We start from the raw sequence: 18,014 nt of genomic DNA, 5'->3' as shown, positions 1-18,014 counted from the left end.
TCACATATAAGCTAAAGTGGACACTCCTTGAGATCCCCAAAAGGTGAACTTGCCCTCATAATCCCAGGGCGTAAAACTGTTCAGAATCTTCAGATCAATTTGGTTGTTAACAGAAAAGTTGGGTAGTGTGACCTGAGTATGCAGTGAGTAACCAAATGGGGGCTGGGGACACTTTTGGGGAGTGGCAGCTTACAGGCTTGGGGTCCACACATCAATTGCTTCCCAGCTTCTCTCTGCTTTTTAACTTCTATTTTTCTCTTCTGGTCAATGTCACTTTGAGAATTAAAGATTCTGCAGATATCAGCAAACCTTCACTTTCTTTTCCCCCTTTAATTCTAAAGTTAAACTTAACAATGCTAGGGGCCATGCTGTCATTCACATAAGTGAAATGTAATTACCAGCTTCATTGTATGCAACTTGCTGCAGCAATTCTAAAAACAAATTGCCATGCCAATAAATTGAGTGATAGTAATATGGGCATCTCCCTTGAGATGTCCCACCTGACTTTGAAAAATCTATAACCCGAGTTTCTATTAATTAAAACAAAATTAAACTGGAAGCCAACATGCTAGAAAAAGCATGTCAGCCTCCAGCGTGCCAGAATTTCCACACAGAAATTCTAAGCGGAAGCACGCTGAAGGTGAAAATCGCACTGCCACTGCAGAGGGTCACTCATGAGCACTGGAAGTCTTCTGTGACATGTTTTTCTCCAATCAAAGAAACTGTCAGGAATGACAGGACTTGTGAATTCTAATAAACAACCTGACCTTGGTGAATGACACAGCTAAAAGTTTTTTGGGGGCAGGGTAGAAATAATCCCAGAATGATAAGTAACCTGATATTTGAAGAACTGACCCCAGTCTCTGGGTAGCGACCCTCCTTTTGCAGGCTGCCGCCACAGAAACCTCAGATAACTGAAGGACGAGACCCTAGCTATGACAAAGGAGGGTAGCCATCTACCCAAGGAAATAAATTGGCTGCTATTGATTCAGCAAAAGAAACACTGAATCGGCTTAAAAACCAGAGGACGCACACTGGGGAAGCCTTAGTATTTGGTCTTTTAATCCAACAAATTCACTCCATGGAATTTTGCTCCATTTCCGATTCACCAAAGAAAGCTTCCATTTCAGGCCTGCCCCAAGTTTGAAGGGCAATACTCCTACTCAGTAGCAGAAAATAGGTCAGCAAGATAAAATGTACACTTTCATCCAGTTGCCCAGAGCAATGCCACCCTGAAGCCCTAGGGAGAAATTTTAAAATGTGTTCACCAATGCAGATAACCAGCACAGGTCCCCCCAGTTATCAGTTAGATCACAAAGACTTATAGTAGTGACCTTAATATTCTCAGTTGATAAGTCAAAATGTAGGCAAAGTAAAAGACTCAGAGGACCATTCACATATCATAATTAACCCAATCAACCACTAACTCAGTCATACAGGTAGACTTCACTTAGCGACTGCCTCAGGCACTGACCATTTGAAATTACAACAGGGATGAAAAAGTAACTTTGCAACCAATGCCCACATTTATGACTTTCGCAGCCTCTCTCTCTCTCTCTCACACAGTTTGCATTACAGTCAGTTACAGTAGTACATGTTGTCCTGTGCCTGCCTCATTTTTTTTTCTTTTTCCCCTTCCTTGCAGAGAGATTGCTTAAACAAGTGAACTCTTCCTGAGCTGCTTTTCTCTGCATAGCACTTCCCAAAAAGATGCTAAGGGCAAGTTAACAAGCTCAGCTCTGTGACCTTAATTAGCTGGCTCTGCCTGTAACTGACAAGACTTTAATCACTTTCACACCTTGGCCTTTTCTTTGCCTCCTAAGCAGTTCAGGGCTCAGAGCCCTGAGTGAGCTAGGCAAAAGTCATCACTAGCACATTCCCTTCCATGTACATTCCCCATCATGTGCCTGCCTACTCTCTTGTAATGCCTTCCTCTCCAATGAATGTAAACACAAACATTAATCCCCTTCTTGCTAATTATCCCAGTACTGGGGTGAGCATTCCAAAAGGCAGGGCAGTGGGGGAAAAGGAAAGCTGTAGGAAAATCTTAAGTACAGTCGCGGTCATATGGTTTTCCACTTAGTGACCAAGTTGCTGCTCCCAACTGTGGTTGCTAAATGAGGACTACCTGTAGTTCTTTACTACTGGATCTGGCAGTACACAGTCACACTAACCTGATCATTTTGAGACATGCAATCGGCTTCCTCCAAACCTACATGGTATCCCATGAGCCCCTGCAGTTTATTAATGGATCCTTTACCATGGGCAGGCCGGCCGGCCACAGAGCCTATGGCTTGTGCAGTACAGCCAGTATTTGGCCGGTAGTCTGTCGCTGTGTGTTTTCTGATAGAGCTTCTTCTGCTTCTACACTGCACACCTGTCTCTTATTTCTCTGGAGTATTGATTGGTTAGGAATTGACCTCTACCCTGCAGTTGACTAGATTTTAAGTTTCACAGAAAATAGCTAAGTTGGGCAATGTGGTTGGACTCACTGCACCCACAACACACCGCTTCGGATAATGACCTGATTAACTTTGTTGTATGAACCCGAACATAATTTTTGAAACTTCATCCTACACTGAAAGATTTGGATAAGACTGTCATCGTTGAAAATTTAAATCACTGCATTTCACAGAGATCCACCAAATGAATTAAGAACATACTTAAAGGAAATATATGCTCATTGCATGTGCAGTGAAGAAAAGCTGCAATTCTACTGCATCTAAAGGGGCTATTAGGATATTGCAGAAGTGATGTTCCACCAGAAGAAAGACACTTTATGGTCAAGGTAACATCTACATCTACAAAGGAGTCCTGGGAGCCAAGAAAGATGATGTCATATAATTTTACACTAGCAGTATTAACAAAAATAATCAGCAGTGAGACCACTAAATAATCAGTGAGATATCATTAAAAAGAATCATATTGGCAATACTTTTACTTTTAATACCATTTGAATATTCTGTTCTCTGTCCCCTCCCCCCACCCCTTGAGCACCAGCATCTCTGTCTTGGGGAATGAATTATGGAGTCACAAAATGCAGGTCTGAATCACCAATAGAAATATCAACTGGCATCCATACATCTAATCTCTCCAAACAATGTGCCACGTACTTCCCTGGGCAATAGGAAAAAATGCAGCTCACAGTGCCAACAGTGGAGAAATTTGGAAATAAATTTTGCTCTCAGCCGTAACATTTCAGGGAGACAAAAATAGATTTCTTAGACTACAGCTTTTGGCAAAGCATTCACAAATCTTACAATGCCAGAAGGTATTCACAGATACTAAACTTTTGTCCAATGTGAGGCCAAACTTTTGGCCCCCACAGAGTACAGAAGAAACTGATGCCTTTGACTTGCAGAGTGGTCTTGCCTCCTATAACAAACTTGGCAACTTTAGGATGTGTGGACTTCAAGACTTTGAGTTGAAGTCCACACATCTTAAAGTTGCCAAGTTTGAGGAACTCTGCACTAGAAGTTCCACTTCATCTTCTTTTCCCTTGTAGACATGGCATCAAATATTGCAACCTCATATTGAAACACATTTGCACCAAACACTGAAATACTGATGTTTTTCAAACAAGAAAATGAAATGCACTTCTTCCAGTACTTCTACCATTGGCCTTAAGATAAAATCCCATCTCTATTTTTTTTCTTTCTTGCAACAACAAATCCTCTCCTTGATTAAGTAAAGTATTTTATAATGCAGGCTAAATCTTTCTCCTGCTTCCAAAATGAGCATGAGTTAATTTTGGTCTGATGTAAAGCATCTGTATTCCTCTTCTACAACTACCTGCTTTCAGTCTGTTAATATTCCCAGAAGTCTTTTATCCTCCTCTCAGCAAAGGGCTACAGGCTGCAATTCAGATGTGCTTATGACTTTAAATCATTCTGTTGGTCTTATTTGCTTTGAAGTGATTAAGGCGGAAGCTCTTAAGAATGCATCACAGGGGTGTCTTTAAGCAAGATTAGTTTGAAATAATGAAGTCAGCAACCTTTAGATAGCGGTCAGATGCTCCTGGGCTGAGCAAAGGCCCTCTAAATGAATAGCTTATTTTGAATATTGTTAAACTCCTCAGAATTTGAAGGGAATTACTGTTGGAATGAACAGACAACAAAGAACATAAATTGTGCTGTTTTTTAGCTTCCTGTAAACAAGTTTAATTGTTTTATCTATTCTTCCAATTGTTTTTATAGCTATTGTTTGTTTACAATTATGGAAGAGATTACATGAAATCTGAAGGAGCACCAAGCAAAATGAAAGTATGTGTTGTTGTCAAAAGCATATTATTATTTTATTTCTCACTCACTTGTGACCTCCTGAAGGCTTAAAGCAGCTTATCAGAAGAGCATGGAAAAACTTTTTAAACTAGTAAAAACGATATGACATTTATACCTTCCAAGGATTTGAAGGTGATGGGCAGTGAGGAGGGTGGGGACACCCCATTTCTCAACAACTCAGCAACAGAGAGTTTATGATTGTTATTTGTTCAGTCGCTTCCGACTCTTCGTGACTTCATGGACCAGCCCACGCCAGAGCTTCCTGTCGGTAAACACCCCCAATTCCCCCAAGGTCGAGTCCGTCACCTCTAGAATATCATCCATCCACCTTGCCCTTGGTCGGCCCCTCTTCCTTTTGCCCTCCACTCTCCCTAGCATCAGCATCTTCTCCAGGGTGTCCTGTCTTCTCATTATGTGGCCAAAGTATTTCAGTTTTGCCTTTAATATCATTTCCTCAAGTGAGCAGTCTGGCTTTATTTCCTGGAGGATGGACTGCTTTGATTTTCTTGCAGTCCAAGGCACTCTCAGAATTTTCCTCCAACACCACAGTTCAAAAGCATCTATCTTCCTTCTCTCAGCCTTCCTTATGGTCCAGCTCTCACAGCCATATGTTACTACAGGGAACACCATTGCTTTAACGATGCGGACCTTTGTTGTCAGTGTGATGTCTCTGCTCTTAACTATTTTATTGAGATTTGTCATTGCTCTTCTCCCAAGGATTAATATTGTTGTGCTTTTACTGTCAGGAAGACATATAGTAGCCTCTGACTGACTGTCAAGGTCCCCAGTGCAAGAACTAAGGTGTAATCACACCCTCCAGAAATCAAAACATGATTAAATCCTTTATTGTGAGATTAGCAGCCCAAAATCCATAATTTAACAACACTTATCAATAAACAATTATTCATAATACAAAACCAGATACAAACAACTCTGCCTCTTTCTTTAGAGAGTTAAGGAAGATAACCTTGATGGAAATACACAGGAACCGTTACCAAGGCAAAAGAGGCTGAAACATTTTTAAGTCTAGAACAATGAAGTAACATTTGGAAGTGGCTCATGCAAATCCATTAATTCATTAAAGTATAAGAAAGAGAAGGTTCAACACAATTAGACTTGCAACATTCAGTTATTAGAGCCCGTCTCAATAAAAGTAGATTTAGCCTTCCTATGGAATTGATTTTTCCTGGTCTGGTTTATCTAATGGGGCTGAGACTGTTCCTGTTCAGCACCCAGAGGAGGCAGGAACACCTCTGCATTCTTCATGCAGAGAATGCCCAGCGTGTTCCCACAGCAGCAGTCCAAGCATTGCCTTTGTCCCAAGATTTCACTTTACCCAGATCCTGACACCAAGCTGGGCTGATCTTGAGAAGCAAAGCAGGATCAGAGCTAGTTAGCAGCTGGACAGGAGACTGCTGAGAAATCCCAGGACCATACTGTAGACCAGCGTTTCTCAACTTCAGCAACTTTTAGCTGTGTGGACTTCAACTCCCAAAATTCCCTAGCCCTATGCTGGCTGGGGAACTCTGGGAGTTGAAGTCCACACAGTTTAACATTGCTGAGGTTGAGAAACACTGCTGTAGACTTAACTGGGAAATCAAAAGAACATCCCAGAAGAAGGCAGTGACAAATTACTTCTGCATTCATGGAGGGTTGGCTTTCATGGCTCTGTCTGTTGGTGAAATTACTTTGGGGTAATGCTGCAGGACAGAAGGAATACATGCTGACATTTTGCTAGCCGTGTGGCAAACTTGGGAGCAGATTTGAAACTAGACGTGGCAGCAGATGTCACATCCTTTTATGTTGCTTGTGTTAAAGGTAGCAGAATGCCTTGAAGCCAGCGCTAACCGCCATGCAGATGACAGTCGATAACCTTCCTTCTCACTGAAATTATTTGGATGCTTATATATTTCTATGCCTGATAATACTGGGAAAATATTTGCTGCATCATGCCAGGATACATATAAAAAACTTACTTTTTTTTGTAACAAGTCCACCATTCATTGAAAAACAGCAACAGCCCAGCAGGAAAGTAAGTAGATAGAGGAAGGAAAAATAGTAATTAAGAAAACACCCGCTGGGTTTCAAATGAGATATTCTGCATGCAAGGCAAGCATCATAACCATTATGCTAGGAAGGAAGACTATAACAGGTCCAACATCTGCAACAGGTGTTAACCAGGAAAGGCAGGGAAAATGCAATAATTTTAAAGCTGGTGGTTGTGCCTACTTACAGTATATGTGCATTTTGATGCTTTCATTTTGTATTGATTGGTTGATTATGTGCCATCAAGTTGGTGTTGGCTCTTAGCGAACACAAAGATTTTCTCCAGGGGGTCTGTCCTCAGTCTGGTCCTTCAGGTCTTCCAATGGTACACCTATCACACTGCAATTGAGTCCATCCACCTTGCTCATTTTGTATACATAAATTTAGCTTCGTGTGTGTGTGTGTGTGTACACATACATCTACATCTAAAATATAAATGCCCACTCATCCACAGGAAGGAAATCTTACTGGATATTTATACAGTTTAAAATGTGGCAAGTATAACATGTCTGGGTATCACATGCAGCATTTGCCCAGTTAGTTCTGGCTATAGCTATAGTGTGGCACATGGCACTGAATTCTGCCTACAGGGGGATAGCTGGCTATGACCCTGGAGAGACAAGCTGGCTTCAACATTGAATGCTTTCCCGTGAATACTGGTTGTGGGGCGGTGTGGGAAATTCATGGTATGCAAGATGTTCCGTAGGACGGTTTGTGTGCTGCATGAGGTTTACCTGACAGGTATTATGAAGGTGGGGGATAAGTGAGGAGGAATCAGGGGCTTCTCGAGGGTTGGATCTTCTTCTGGACTTGGAGGGGTGGCTTTGGTTCCACTTATTTGAAACCCTACACTGAAGGAACATGGCCTAGAGCCTTACAGAAAAAAAGTACTATCACAGCATAGTGCTGCAGGCTGTGATGAATGCCAGGGCCGTTTCATGGATGTGAATGCAGGCAGCTCTGAAGGTCGCTACAACACTCAGGTGTTTTAAAGCTTCTTCTCTTGAGTTGGCTGCAGAGTCTTTCTTCTATAAGCCAGTGCTCTGATGGTTTGTCAAATCACCTTGTTATTGTGGCAGACCAGGCCCATGCATTCCAGATGCAGCTGATGATTTCCCAGCATTTTCCTCTGCACTCCAGAGCAGAGTGCATAATGGTGGGGCAGGCATTAAGGCATCTGAAGGCAAGAGGACATTCTTGGTACATCTTTCTTGCTCTAGAGCATGGTGTGGTTCAAGATGCGCTTATGGCTCATTGCATAGCACATATCTGTGAGAGTCAAGAGGACTGTTGCCAGAAGATGCTCTTGGACTGCCTGCTAAGAGTGCTTTGAATGCTGTTGCACCGAATGTTGGCAAGGAAGGTCAGGTCTCTGCCTGGAAAATCCATGTTCCAGGCACCAACCACCCCATCAGGAGCCAACCGCTATGCACTCCAGCCTGGGAGATACCTTTTGGGAACACAGGAGAGGTATCTGCTGCCCTTTCTTGTGGCTGCTGGTAAACTGTACAGCCTGGGTGCTGTGGATTTGCTCTGACTTAATTGTGTATTTTTGCCACCCCCCCTCTCCTGCTCCTTGGCTTATGCCCCGTGAGGTTTATTGTGATAGGGAGAGGTTGTCTCCTTCACTATCGTTTTCCTTCTGTATTTATTTTCCTTAAAAGGAGCGCGAAGGTGCTTTTCTGCTCATGGTTCATAGTGGGGTGGTAGTCTGTGTGGTAGACAGGAGGGGCAGGGAAGGATGATACTGCACAAAGCAGATGATTGGATGGAGGTTGCTGAAAGGGTGGCCAAAGGGGCATGCAGGCAGTGGGAGCATTGTATGGGTCTGTCCATGCAGCACTGAACATCCCTGCTTTTTCTTCTCCTTGTCCCTTAACTTGGCCAATAAGGTAGGAGTTAATGATGGCGTAAATACTCTCCTGGCTCAAGAGCTCATGGGATTCCCAAAACATCCGGCAGAAAGGCAGTAGGGATGGCACCTTTGGTCTACTCAGAATTATAATTTGCTGCCAAAATCACTGGTAAGAAATGTTGGCTGGTTAATTTTCTGGTTAATTTTCTTCATGCAACAGGACTTAAGGATATACATTAAATGCAACTCAGAAAACAGGTAGAAAGCCCGATATGAGCTTACCGTAGCTTTCTCAGTCTCAGGCCCTTCATGTACACTAGGCTGAAAATTCTGATTAAGTCCCACAGTTGGGTGATGATAGGAGTTGTAATTCCAATACATCTGAAAGGCTTTGGGTGTCATCTAATGGATGCAATGCATTTACTTCTTCCATCTTTTAAACTTTTTTCAAAGTCCTAACATAGCTATGAAGATATCCATAAGATAGATAAGCTGGTTCCATGTTTATGAGCAATGTGGTTGATTCTGCCACGCACACAGTCTAGAGATATCGATACCATGGTCCCATTGTGGACCTTGAAAGAGGAACGAAGACTAACACTGGTCCAGATGCTACCTTCAGGTACTTGGCCTCCAATTTGTTGAGCAATTATGTCAAGTGGTGCATGATCACTGATGCATTGATTTAAAGTTATCCGAAGCATATTACATGAATGAATTAATTTTAAAGTAAACACAATACTAGCAATTCCTCTTTCTGTAAATACAAAATATTTCTGGGCAAGTTGTCCAGTAGATATTAGATAGACCTGTTTCTCATTGGTTGAGACTTGAATAAAATCCAAGACTTTGTTTCTGACAGCTCCTGTGGGCAGTCTTGTTACAGAGACTGTGGCTGAAAGAGCAGTGGAAATAGTAGATGGAACCCAGATGAGGCTGAATGTACTAATTCCAGAGCTGTCTCCAAAATAACGAACACTGCATTGTGCAGGAGAAAGGATCTCAAAGCTAATTAGATCCCCAGCACTGACTTCAGTGGCCCCAGAAACAGAGATTGAAGTATCTCTGTAATTGACACCAGATTTATAAACAGTCGTCAGTTCTGCATTGGTTCCATTTTTGTTCAGATAAGCAATCATGGTGAATCCTTCACGAATGCAAGTGTGACCCATGGAATATAGGGCTTGGTGGAAAACAAACTTCACAACCCCCGTTTCAGTAAACTTGATGGCTCTACCATCATGAGATAAGGTTAACATATAAGAGTCAGAAACAGAAACAAACTTAAAGGTGGGCTGATAATTTGTTTGGTAGTGCGTTGCGGTGGTTGTTTGTGCAGTCATGGCTACTGCTCCTGTATCATGAGATAACCAAAACAAGCTGAGAGGGGTCTGGAGATCGTAAACGTTCAAATCTTCACTTTGGTTGCAGAATTGATTAGGGCTCTTCAAAAATATTGAAAGGGTTTGGCTCGGCTCTACCTCTGCAGCACTACTTACACTGGCACTCTGGAAAAGTCTGCCCTCTGGCTGTTCAATGCGGACTCCACTGAGTTCATAGCCTTCCTCACTGTCCTTGAACTTTAAGGAAAGATGGAGGAAATTTCTGCAGTTATGTTTCACAGCAAAGTTGAAATCAGCCCACATTAAGCCATGGTCTTTGAACACCAAGCTGCCCTCTTCAACAGTTCCAATATCACATCCTTGTTTTTCCTTTAACTTCAGTTTAAACCCAGGGTAGACCTGAGATGAGCCAGACTTTGCCGAGGGTAAAACAATGTCTGCAGCCCATGTCTCAGACAGCATGGTTTCACTGGCTGTTGAACAAACTGTGTCGCTCACAAGGGCACAAGGCGAAACCACTGCTCCATCAGCACACGTCAGGCAGGCCTGGCACTCCTGCAGCTCTTCGTTGAAGAAATATTCCTCTCCGCACAGTCCCAAAGCAGCCTCTTTTTCTGCAATTCCAAGACAGCGGAATCCCCCTATTCACAAGAATAAAAGATAGTTCAAGTCAGAGGCCTGATTTTATTTACCTGCAGCATTTGAGCCCTGAAAGTTTGATGAAATTTACACTAATACAAGCAGTGCCAAGTCTGCGGGTTTAATTCAAGGAGGGGCAACCTGTGTCCCCTAACACCTTTTCACAGCCCTGGAAGTTTCCTCCAACTGTGCCCCCACCTTTCAGTGATCGATGTGCAATTTTTCTCCATTATGAGGTGGGTCATCTAAGAAAACAAACCTCAATGCAGCAGAAACGAAAGAAAATCCTCCCTGCAAAAAAGCTGGGGAATAAAGCAAAACTCAGGCCCCGCCCATTCATATGATGCAATCCTACCCATAATGCACCATCACTTCACCACCTGCATTGAGCCGCCCCCCCAAAAAGGGTGGCCTCCTTATTATGGATTTTAGCTAATTAGCAGATAAGGTGAATGGACCTTCAGATACATTTGTATTTTGTATATGAGCAAGAGCAGGACTTCTTCAGCCAAGCAAGTCCATTTTATTGGCTTTAGACCAGAAATGTTCCATTTCCAGCATCTCTGAGAGGAACTTTCAAAGTGTTAGGAATGGCTGCCTCAGTTCTCTAAAATTCTAAAAGAGGTACTTGTACAGTTGTGAACCACCTGGCAACATTCAGAAAGCTGTTCTTCAGTTTTTCTGGCCTACACAGAGGTTCAAGAAGTACAAATTAATGAAGCTTGCCTAAAATGCAGAAATACATGTCATCTGTATCCATAACGAAGTAGATTATTTTGTGCTTCTAATCCAACGCGACATTGGATACTCCAGGATATTTTAAGATGTTTAGAAAGGCAAGATGGTGGGTCTAATGTTGACATGAGTGCCTCTCCCTCACAGAACTGTGAAGTTGGAAGCAGCCACAAAGGTCATCTAGTCCAACCTTCTGCAATTTGCAGGAAAACCAGGTAAACTATTCTCGAGAGGTGGCCGTCCAGCCTCATTTTAAAAATCCCAAGAGTTGGAAAACCCACAACCTCTGTAGGCAGATTGCTCCACTGTTATACAGATCTTACCATAAAATCATAGAATCAAGATTATCTATAATTTATCCATAGTGTATGCATAGTATTTCACAGATCCCATTAAAACAAGAATTTGGCAATACCTTGTGCACAATAAATGAATTCTTTTCTTATATATGTTTAATCTTCCTTTTTATGCACAGCTGACTATGATTAAGAATCAAGATTAAGATAGGCTTTTGTGCCATTGAAATTACTGAGACAAATTAGTCCTGACCATCCAAAATTCCGCTGATTTCAATCAAGCTAAAGGAAAACTAAGACTCTGAATCTTTTAGACACATAAAAGGACACTATGAAACAAGCAATTCTGTTGTCACTCATTACCTGGTGTGTTCAGGCATTTTATCCTTTCCCCACAGATACTTGGTGATTCATTACATTCATCTCTATCCTGCAATGAACACAGGCAAATTCACATTCAAGTCAGTGTTTTCCAAGAAAACCTGTAACTGCATCTCTTACCTCTACACTGAGAAAAGGCATATATACAACTTCCAAAATGCTAGTTGTATTTATGACTGTCACAGCATCCTGTGGTCACATGATCGCCATTTTCAACCTTCCTGGCTGGCTTCTTGCAAGCAAAATCAATGGGGAACCATGTGATTCGCTTAATGACCACATGGTTCGCTAAACACCCACAGTGATTTGTTTAACGATTGCTGCAAAAAAGTTCTAAAATCAGGTTGGATTCACTTAATGATCGCTTTGCTTAACAACCAGAATGCCAGCCTCAATTGTGGTTGTTAAGCAAGGACTACCTGTGTACAAGGGACAGCCATGTACTGCTGTTGTTTGGAAGCAGATGTAGCTTCCAAGTAATCCTCAAGGGCAATCTCATGTAGAATGTATTGCAATAATCCAGATGGGAGGTGACCAAAGCATGAGTGACCATAAATAGGGCCTCCCAGTCAAGGAATAGGTGCAATTAGCACACAAGATGGGTAAGTGCAAAGGCCCTTCTATCCATAGCTGCCATCTGCTCATCAAGCAAGAACCAAGAATCTATGAGGACCTCCAAGTTGTGCAATAACTGTGCCTGGGGAAGCGCTAACCATTCTGAATGAAAGATAGTAAATCTCCAGATCCATGTGGCCCAAAACCCACATCCACTTGGTTTTGCTCAGATTTAGCCTGATTCTGTTCCCCCCCCATCCAGACTCCAGCACCTTGAGATAGAGCCTATTAACAGTTTCTGCTTACTTCCCCATCCCACTCTTCTGATCCCACCCAGGTGTCTGGACTGTATCACTTTTTAATTTCCCACAGTGACCCATATCTAGCATTAAGTTGACTAACATCAGCCACTCACAAGTGCTCTGAATGTTGCCACTGCCAGGTGCTTTTGAAAGCTGTGGAAACAATAAATAACCTATGTCAAGGATCAAGATACACATGCCCATACACCTGTAGGATATGCCTACAGACAGAACTTAAGCATTAATCCTGAAAAGGCTACTATTTAAACTTAGAATATAGTAATAGTTCACCTGGCATATTCGATCAGCATTTGAAGAACATTCCGATAGCTGAAAAAAGCCAGCAGGACACAAGGTGCATTTTTCACATTGTGATGGTGTCTTCTGGAAATTGCAAAATTCATCACTTTCACAAAGGCCACATTCCATTAAAGGTTCTCCAATATCAATCACTTTTGCATCCACATTTACTTTATGCACAGAATAGGACTTCTGGAGATGATTTATGACTTCCTTCTGCAGGCCTTGAAGATTAGCCTCAAAGTAATGCTGGATGTCCTCTTGCAAACTCCTAAATGACATTTGCTTCACTGTGTCAAAAAGCATACCATACTGAACCTTGATCAGGTCCATTTGTTCATACATTTTCCTTTGTTGCACAATAATTTCTCGCTGCTGGGTGACCAGCGCATTCTGCTGCTCGGCAAGTTTTTGCTGTAAATCCACAATGACCGCTTGCTGACTTTTTAATGTTTCGACAAACTTTTCTTGGCCTTTGGTAAGCTGTAGTTGGAGTACAAGTGCATCCTCAGATGGGACTTCATTATCTCCTAACATACAAACAATTTGGCATTAAAACATACACAGCCTCTCTCACTGCTTTCATTTATCAAAATGCCATCATGCAATCTTCTTGTAAAATGTTATAATTTAGCCTTCCCTCCCTAAATTCCTATAACGTGCTGGTGTAATATAATTCTGGGGCTTTATGAAAATTCAGATATCTGTATACTGGAATATTGCTGCTGTACCAGTAAGGTTCCAGCATGAGGTGAGTCCACTGAGCTGATATAATGTTTGCTAAGAGTCTCTTCAAATTCAGAGCTGGCTCTGTCTGGTCTCACCAACTTTTTTTGACTGGCCTATTCTCAAGGCAACAATCTCTACAATATCACCAGAATTAACTGAGTCATGTGGTTGAAGGACAGTCTTGGCAATTCAAATTGGTATCCTTCAGAGGTGTTGGGTTATGGTTAGCCACATGGGCTGGGAATTCCAGTCCTAACCTATGGCTACCGGATTTCAGCTGCAAGCATTGGATGACCAATACATGGCACCAAACAGACTTTTCTGTATCTCTTTGCTATCATCTACTGATCATTCATATTTTTGTAACCCAAATTTGGTATCTTTGAGCCTATCTGAAGGCATCAGATTAGAGAAAGTTTTTAACCAGACACTTGGGCTAACATTAACAGGGAGAGGAAATTGGAATGAACATGTTGCCACAAAGGTTGGCTTGAGGGGTGAGGCCTATTAAACTTACAGGCTATAAAATGAAAGCAAAAAAACGAATCATCTCTCTTTCCCCTCCCCATTACTCATGTTCGTGTCACTATTTTGGAAGAAGTTGGTTTGTCATTCAATTGGCCCAAGAAATGCCAATGCTTATCTTTAGATCCTTGGACACAGAAAAAAATGTTTATATTTTACTTTGAAAGATTTTGTATGTAAAAATGCTGGCACTAGATCTTTCTTATGGCCACAGTACATCTGGGTGTTTTTCACTGAACATGTCTTCTTGTGACCAGAACTGGTGCTTAAAGCTATCCATTGTACAATGATAAGCTGCAGCCAGTCAATCCTAGCTTGCTAAATGGATCAATGATAGATGCCAACACCTACCTGGTTTAACATCGCAGATGAGCTGAACACCCAGAGCAGCACCACCAAGTTCCGAAGCCGTGTGGGCAAGCTCTTCCCCAATGAACTGTGCTGCCTTCTCAGTTCCTCTGACCAGGGCAGGCTCAAGGCAACCTTCCCCTTGGTTTGGGGGGCATGGGATGGCTTGGCTAGCAGGCCTGGGCTTCTGGCGAATGCGCATGGGTAGCCTACACTCAATGCCTCTGCAGTCCCGCATGGTGCCATTGGGAGCTCTGCTGGTACAGTCCCTTCCTCCAGAACACATCTCCTCGGCACCCCTGCTGGTCAGGGCTAAGAGCCCCAGGCTGCTCCCCATAGAAGATTGCTGCTGCTGTTGCTTGCTGGATGGCTGCTCTTGCCCAGTTATGGTAGGCTGAATGAAGGCATGAGATGAGCGATTTGACCTGCTGAGGCAGTGAGAACTGTGACACTGGTGTCTGCTGGGCCAAAGTCCAGCATTGGTACTCCTGCCACACTGGGGAATTCTGCAGAGTTTTGCACGGACACATCCTCCTTCTCCAGCTAGAAGCCACAGGTAGATTCCAAGCCAACAGCAGCAAGTCCAATACAGCTGCTTCACCTGCATCTCACATCTGCAGAAAAGAGATCTTGGTAATCAGTTGGGCAAAAAAAGTCACCCATCCTATTCAAGGCATTAGCTTTTACCTCTGCCTTCACAGGCAGTTTTATGGAATTAGTACAACAAAAGAAAACAGCAAGCAATTATTTTTCCCCAGTAAATGAATGAATAAATAAAATATCCATGATAATTATATTTGCTGGGGAAGCAAATATGATTAACAGTCTGAGTACTGATAAAGAGTGATTTCTACTGATGGGAGAAATAACAATAACATGTACAATATTAAATTAAACCAAAATAAAACAACAAAGCATAAAAGGCATGCACGCTATTACTGCTAATTTAAAAAGATATAAATGTATGGATCAATGACTCCAAGCAAGCTTCCAAAAATAAAGGATCTTACATTCTGAATGCAAATGATTATATCCTTCACAGTAAGGTTTTTATTTATTTCGTGTCCAGAGCAAACTTTGCTCTGTCAAAATGTAGACACTGCCACAGCTTTGTCATTAGCTTGCTGTAGGTCATTGACAGTGCAAGGCTCCTGCAATAATCGGCACACCATCAGATGCTCCAGATCTTGGGGTGAGCTACACTGGCTAATCCTTCTAACACCAGATCAAACCACAGCAAACCACAGTAAGGTCAACAGACTTGGTACCCTCTAAATGTTTTGGAAAATTAGTCCACATCCCTTTTATTGGCCATGCTATCTGGGTCTAATATGAGCTGAAGTCCAAACATCTGGGAGACAACAGATTGCCTATTTTAGTTGAATATCCTTGCCCCAGATGTTATGATTTTCAGTTAAATACAAGTAACAGAAAGTTGGCTCCACAAACTGATAGTCTGATGCTACTGCTCCGAGCAATTTCTTGCTCTTTGTTACACAGACACTCAAACAGCAATTCCTAAAACTCATTGCTAAATCTAAGGTGAGACAGAATGTAAGTGGGGAAAGTAATGAAATGTCCATTGGGGTTTTAGATTTGTATTACACATATAATGTATATGTCTGAACTGTAACATTTATATGTGCATGATAGAAATGCAATCATTAAAAAAAAACACCAAACCAGCTTTCTCAAGCAAACCTCCATCCTACACAGAGTTGATTTCAACAGGCTTTACTTCTACTTTGTAGATAAAGAAGCCTTTGGCAACTGGGTGTCCTCTAGATGTGTTGGGGGTGCAACTCTCAGAATTCCCAGCCTGTATTCAGAATTTTGGAGATTGCCAAGTGGGGCTACACTAGAAATCAGGGATATAGAATTAAACAAGATTTGGAAGCACTCACACACACACACCCCACAACTCCTTTGCCTTTCTAGCTAAATCTCCTTTTTTTCACCCCCCTTTTTAAATTCTAACAGCTCTTAACAAGATCAGAGCCAGCAAACCTTTTAAAAAATGGGATAATCTCCAGATGCCCATCCTAACAAAATAATTTGTTCTCCATTATTCTTATTCTTAACTGCTTATTGGCTTCATCCACATTTCTGGAAAGATACACAAAGACAGGCTGAGATAGACGACGATTCTTTTGCAGCGGAAATTTATCGAAGCTTCCTCTGTTCATGTGGAATCCCTGGTCCCGACGGGAGAGCCCAAGCGGCTCTTCCTCTCTCTCTTCGCAACACCACCTCCGCTCTCTGCAAACGTTGCCAAAGTCCTCCTTAAGTAAGATCTAACGAACTTTTTTCACACCCGCAGGCAGGGAGGGAGGGAAGGAAAGAAAGGGGAAGGGAGGGAGAAAGAAAAGAAAAATCAGAATCCCGCCACAATCATCTTAAGCAAGCAACCTGAGCGGCTTACCTAAAAAAACAAGGCGGGGGTGGGGGAGGCAAAAGAGCTGAGGGGGAGAGCACCGTCTCTGGGTTTCTCGACGAGGTGAATCGGCGGCGGAGGGGGGCCTCGGGGGCAGCGGACGAGCCCTTTCTTCTTTTTCCTCCTCCTCCTCCTCCTCCTCCTCCGGGGCCCTGCAAGGGAACGTGGGAGTGTAAGGTTTCTGAAGACATCCTTCACTTCGGTTCGCCCAAGCGCCTCCCTTTAACTCCCTGAACGCCCGACTTCTGCAGGATTCCTCCACGGTTGGAAGAGGTTGCCCCCCCCCCCCCGCGCCAATGAAGGAGGAGGGGCGCCCGGCAGATCTCCTCGTGGCGGGCGAACTTGCCTGGGGAGGCGGCGCGGCTCTCACTTTCGGGGGGCGGGCGCAGCGCTGCGTGGGGCTGCAGGGCAGGGGCCGCCGTCCGCTCTGAGACGAACCGGAATGACAGCCAATCAGCTTCGCCGGGAATTACCCCTCTCTCTCTCCCTCCCCCTCCCCACATACCGAGACAGAGAGAGCGCCCCTCAGGCCCCGGTAGCCAGTCCGTCCCCGCCGATGCCCCGGGCCCCTTTTTAACCAGGAGCCAGAAGCAGACACCCACGCGCTCAGTCACCGTTCCTCGTGGCGAGAAGGGCTTGGCTCGGAAGGGGAGGCCAAGCGCGTGAAAAGTCTCAGACCCAGGGCATCTGAAAGATCCATGCCTGAGGTCTGCCTAGAGCGTTTTCCCTGCTAGGGATCCTTGTCAACGACTGTCTTCACGCAAAAACTTTGGACCGCGCTACGACCTGCTAGATCTAAACTTGGGCAGAGTAGGGGTTTTGTGGCTTCACTTAATCCGTTGGGTTTGGTTAGGATATGGTTGGGTGTGGTATGGGGAATTCGAAAATGGGCTCATTCATTCTGACATTCTGAGGAGGTCATCGCTGCATCTGCCTTGGCTGAATAATGCAACATAAAAGCCCTAGAAATTGATTGTAATAAGACCAAGGTCCTGATATTTCCAAAACACCCTAAAATGCCCAGAAATTAAATAACCACCCAATTGAGCAGGTCAAGTCATTCAAGGGCCGAAAGACCCAAGCTCATCCCTGTGAGCTGTTAATTCCACACCTAATTAAATATCCTGGTCACTCTGATCAGTTCTATTTAAACCTCTTGCTGTCAGATTCAAATGACTCTATCTCTTTAAGTGTGGCCAAATTCTATCATTTAATATGTAAGATGCGCAGCAGCCTGATTGACAAA

The 18,014-nt window shown here is 43.2% G+C and overlaps 1 protein-coding gene across 1 annotated transcript; it reads right to left on the bottom strand.

Annotated features, from left to right (window-relative positions):
• Positions 1-8,645: 8,645 nt before the first annotated feature.
• Positions 8,646-17,468, bottom strand: LOC134496277 (uncharacterized). The gene is made up of 6 exons (XM_063302015.1): positions 17,383-17,468; positions 16,810-16,920; positions 14,338-14,948; positions 12,724-13,262; positions 11,558-11,624; positions 8,646-10,165 (listed from the first exon to the last, which is right to left on the bottom strand). The coding sequence occupies exons 1-6, from the start codon at positions 17,466-17,468 to the stop codon at positions 8,646-8,648; spliced, it is 2,934 nt and encodes a 977-aa protein (XP_063158085.1).
• Positions 17,469-18,014: the final 546 nt, after the last annotated feature.

This window comes from Candoia aspera, chromosome 4 (assembly GCF_035149785.1).
Source record: "Candoia aspera isolate rCanAsp1 chromosome 4, rCanAsp1.hap2, whole genome shotgun sequence".
NCBI lineage: Eukaryota > Metazoa > Chordata > Lepidosauria > Squamata > Boidae > Candoia > Candoia aspera.
This window is presented reverse-complemented; position numbering and strand designations above follow the sequence as displayed.

Bases quoted from the DNA above. Each gene is read 5' to 3' on its own strand.
- LOC134496277 (XM_063302015.1), bottom strand. From the start codon at position 17,468: ATGGATCTTTCAGATGCCCTGGGTCTGAGACTTTTCACGCGCTTGGCC. The intron at 16,921-17,382 runs GTGACTGAGCGC...GTTCCCTTGCAG, and splicing joins CCTTCTCGCCACGAGGAACG to GGCCCCGGAGGAGGAGGAGG. The intron at 10,166-11,557 runs GTAATGAGTGAC...TCTTGTGAATAG, and splicing joins AAAATGCCTGAACACACCAG to GGGGATTCCGCTGTCTTGGA.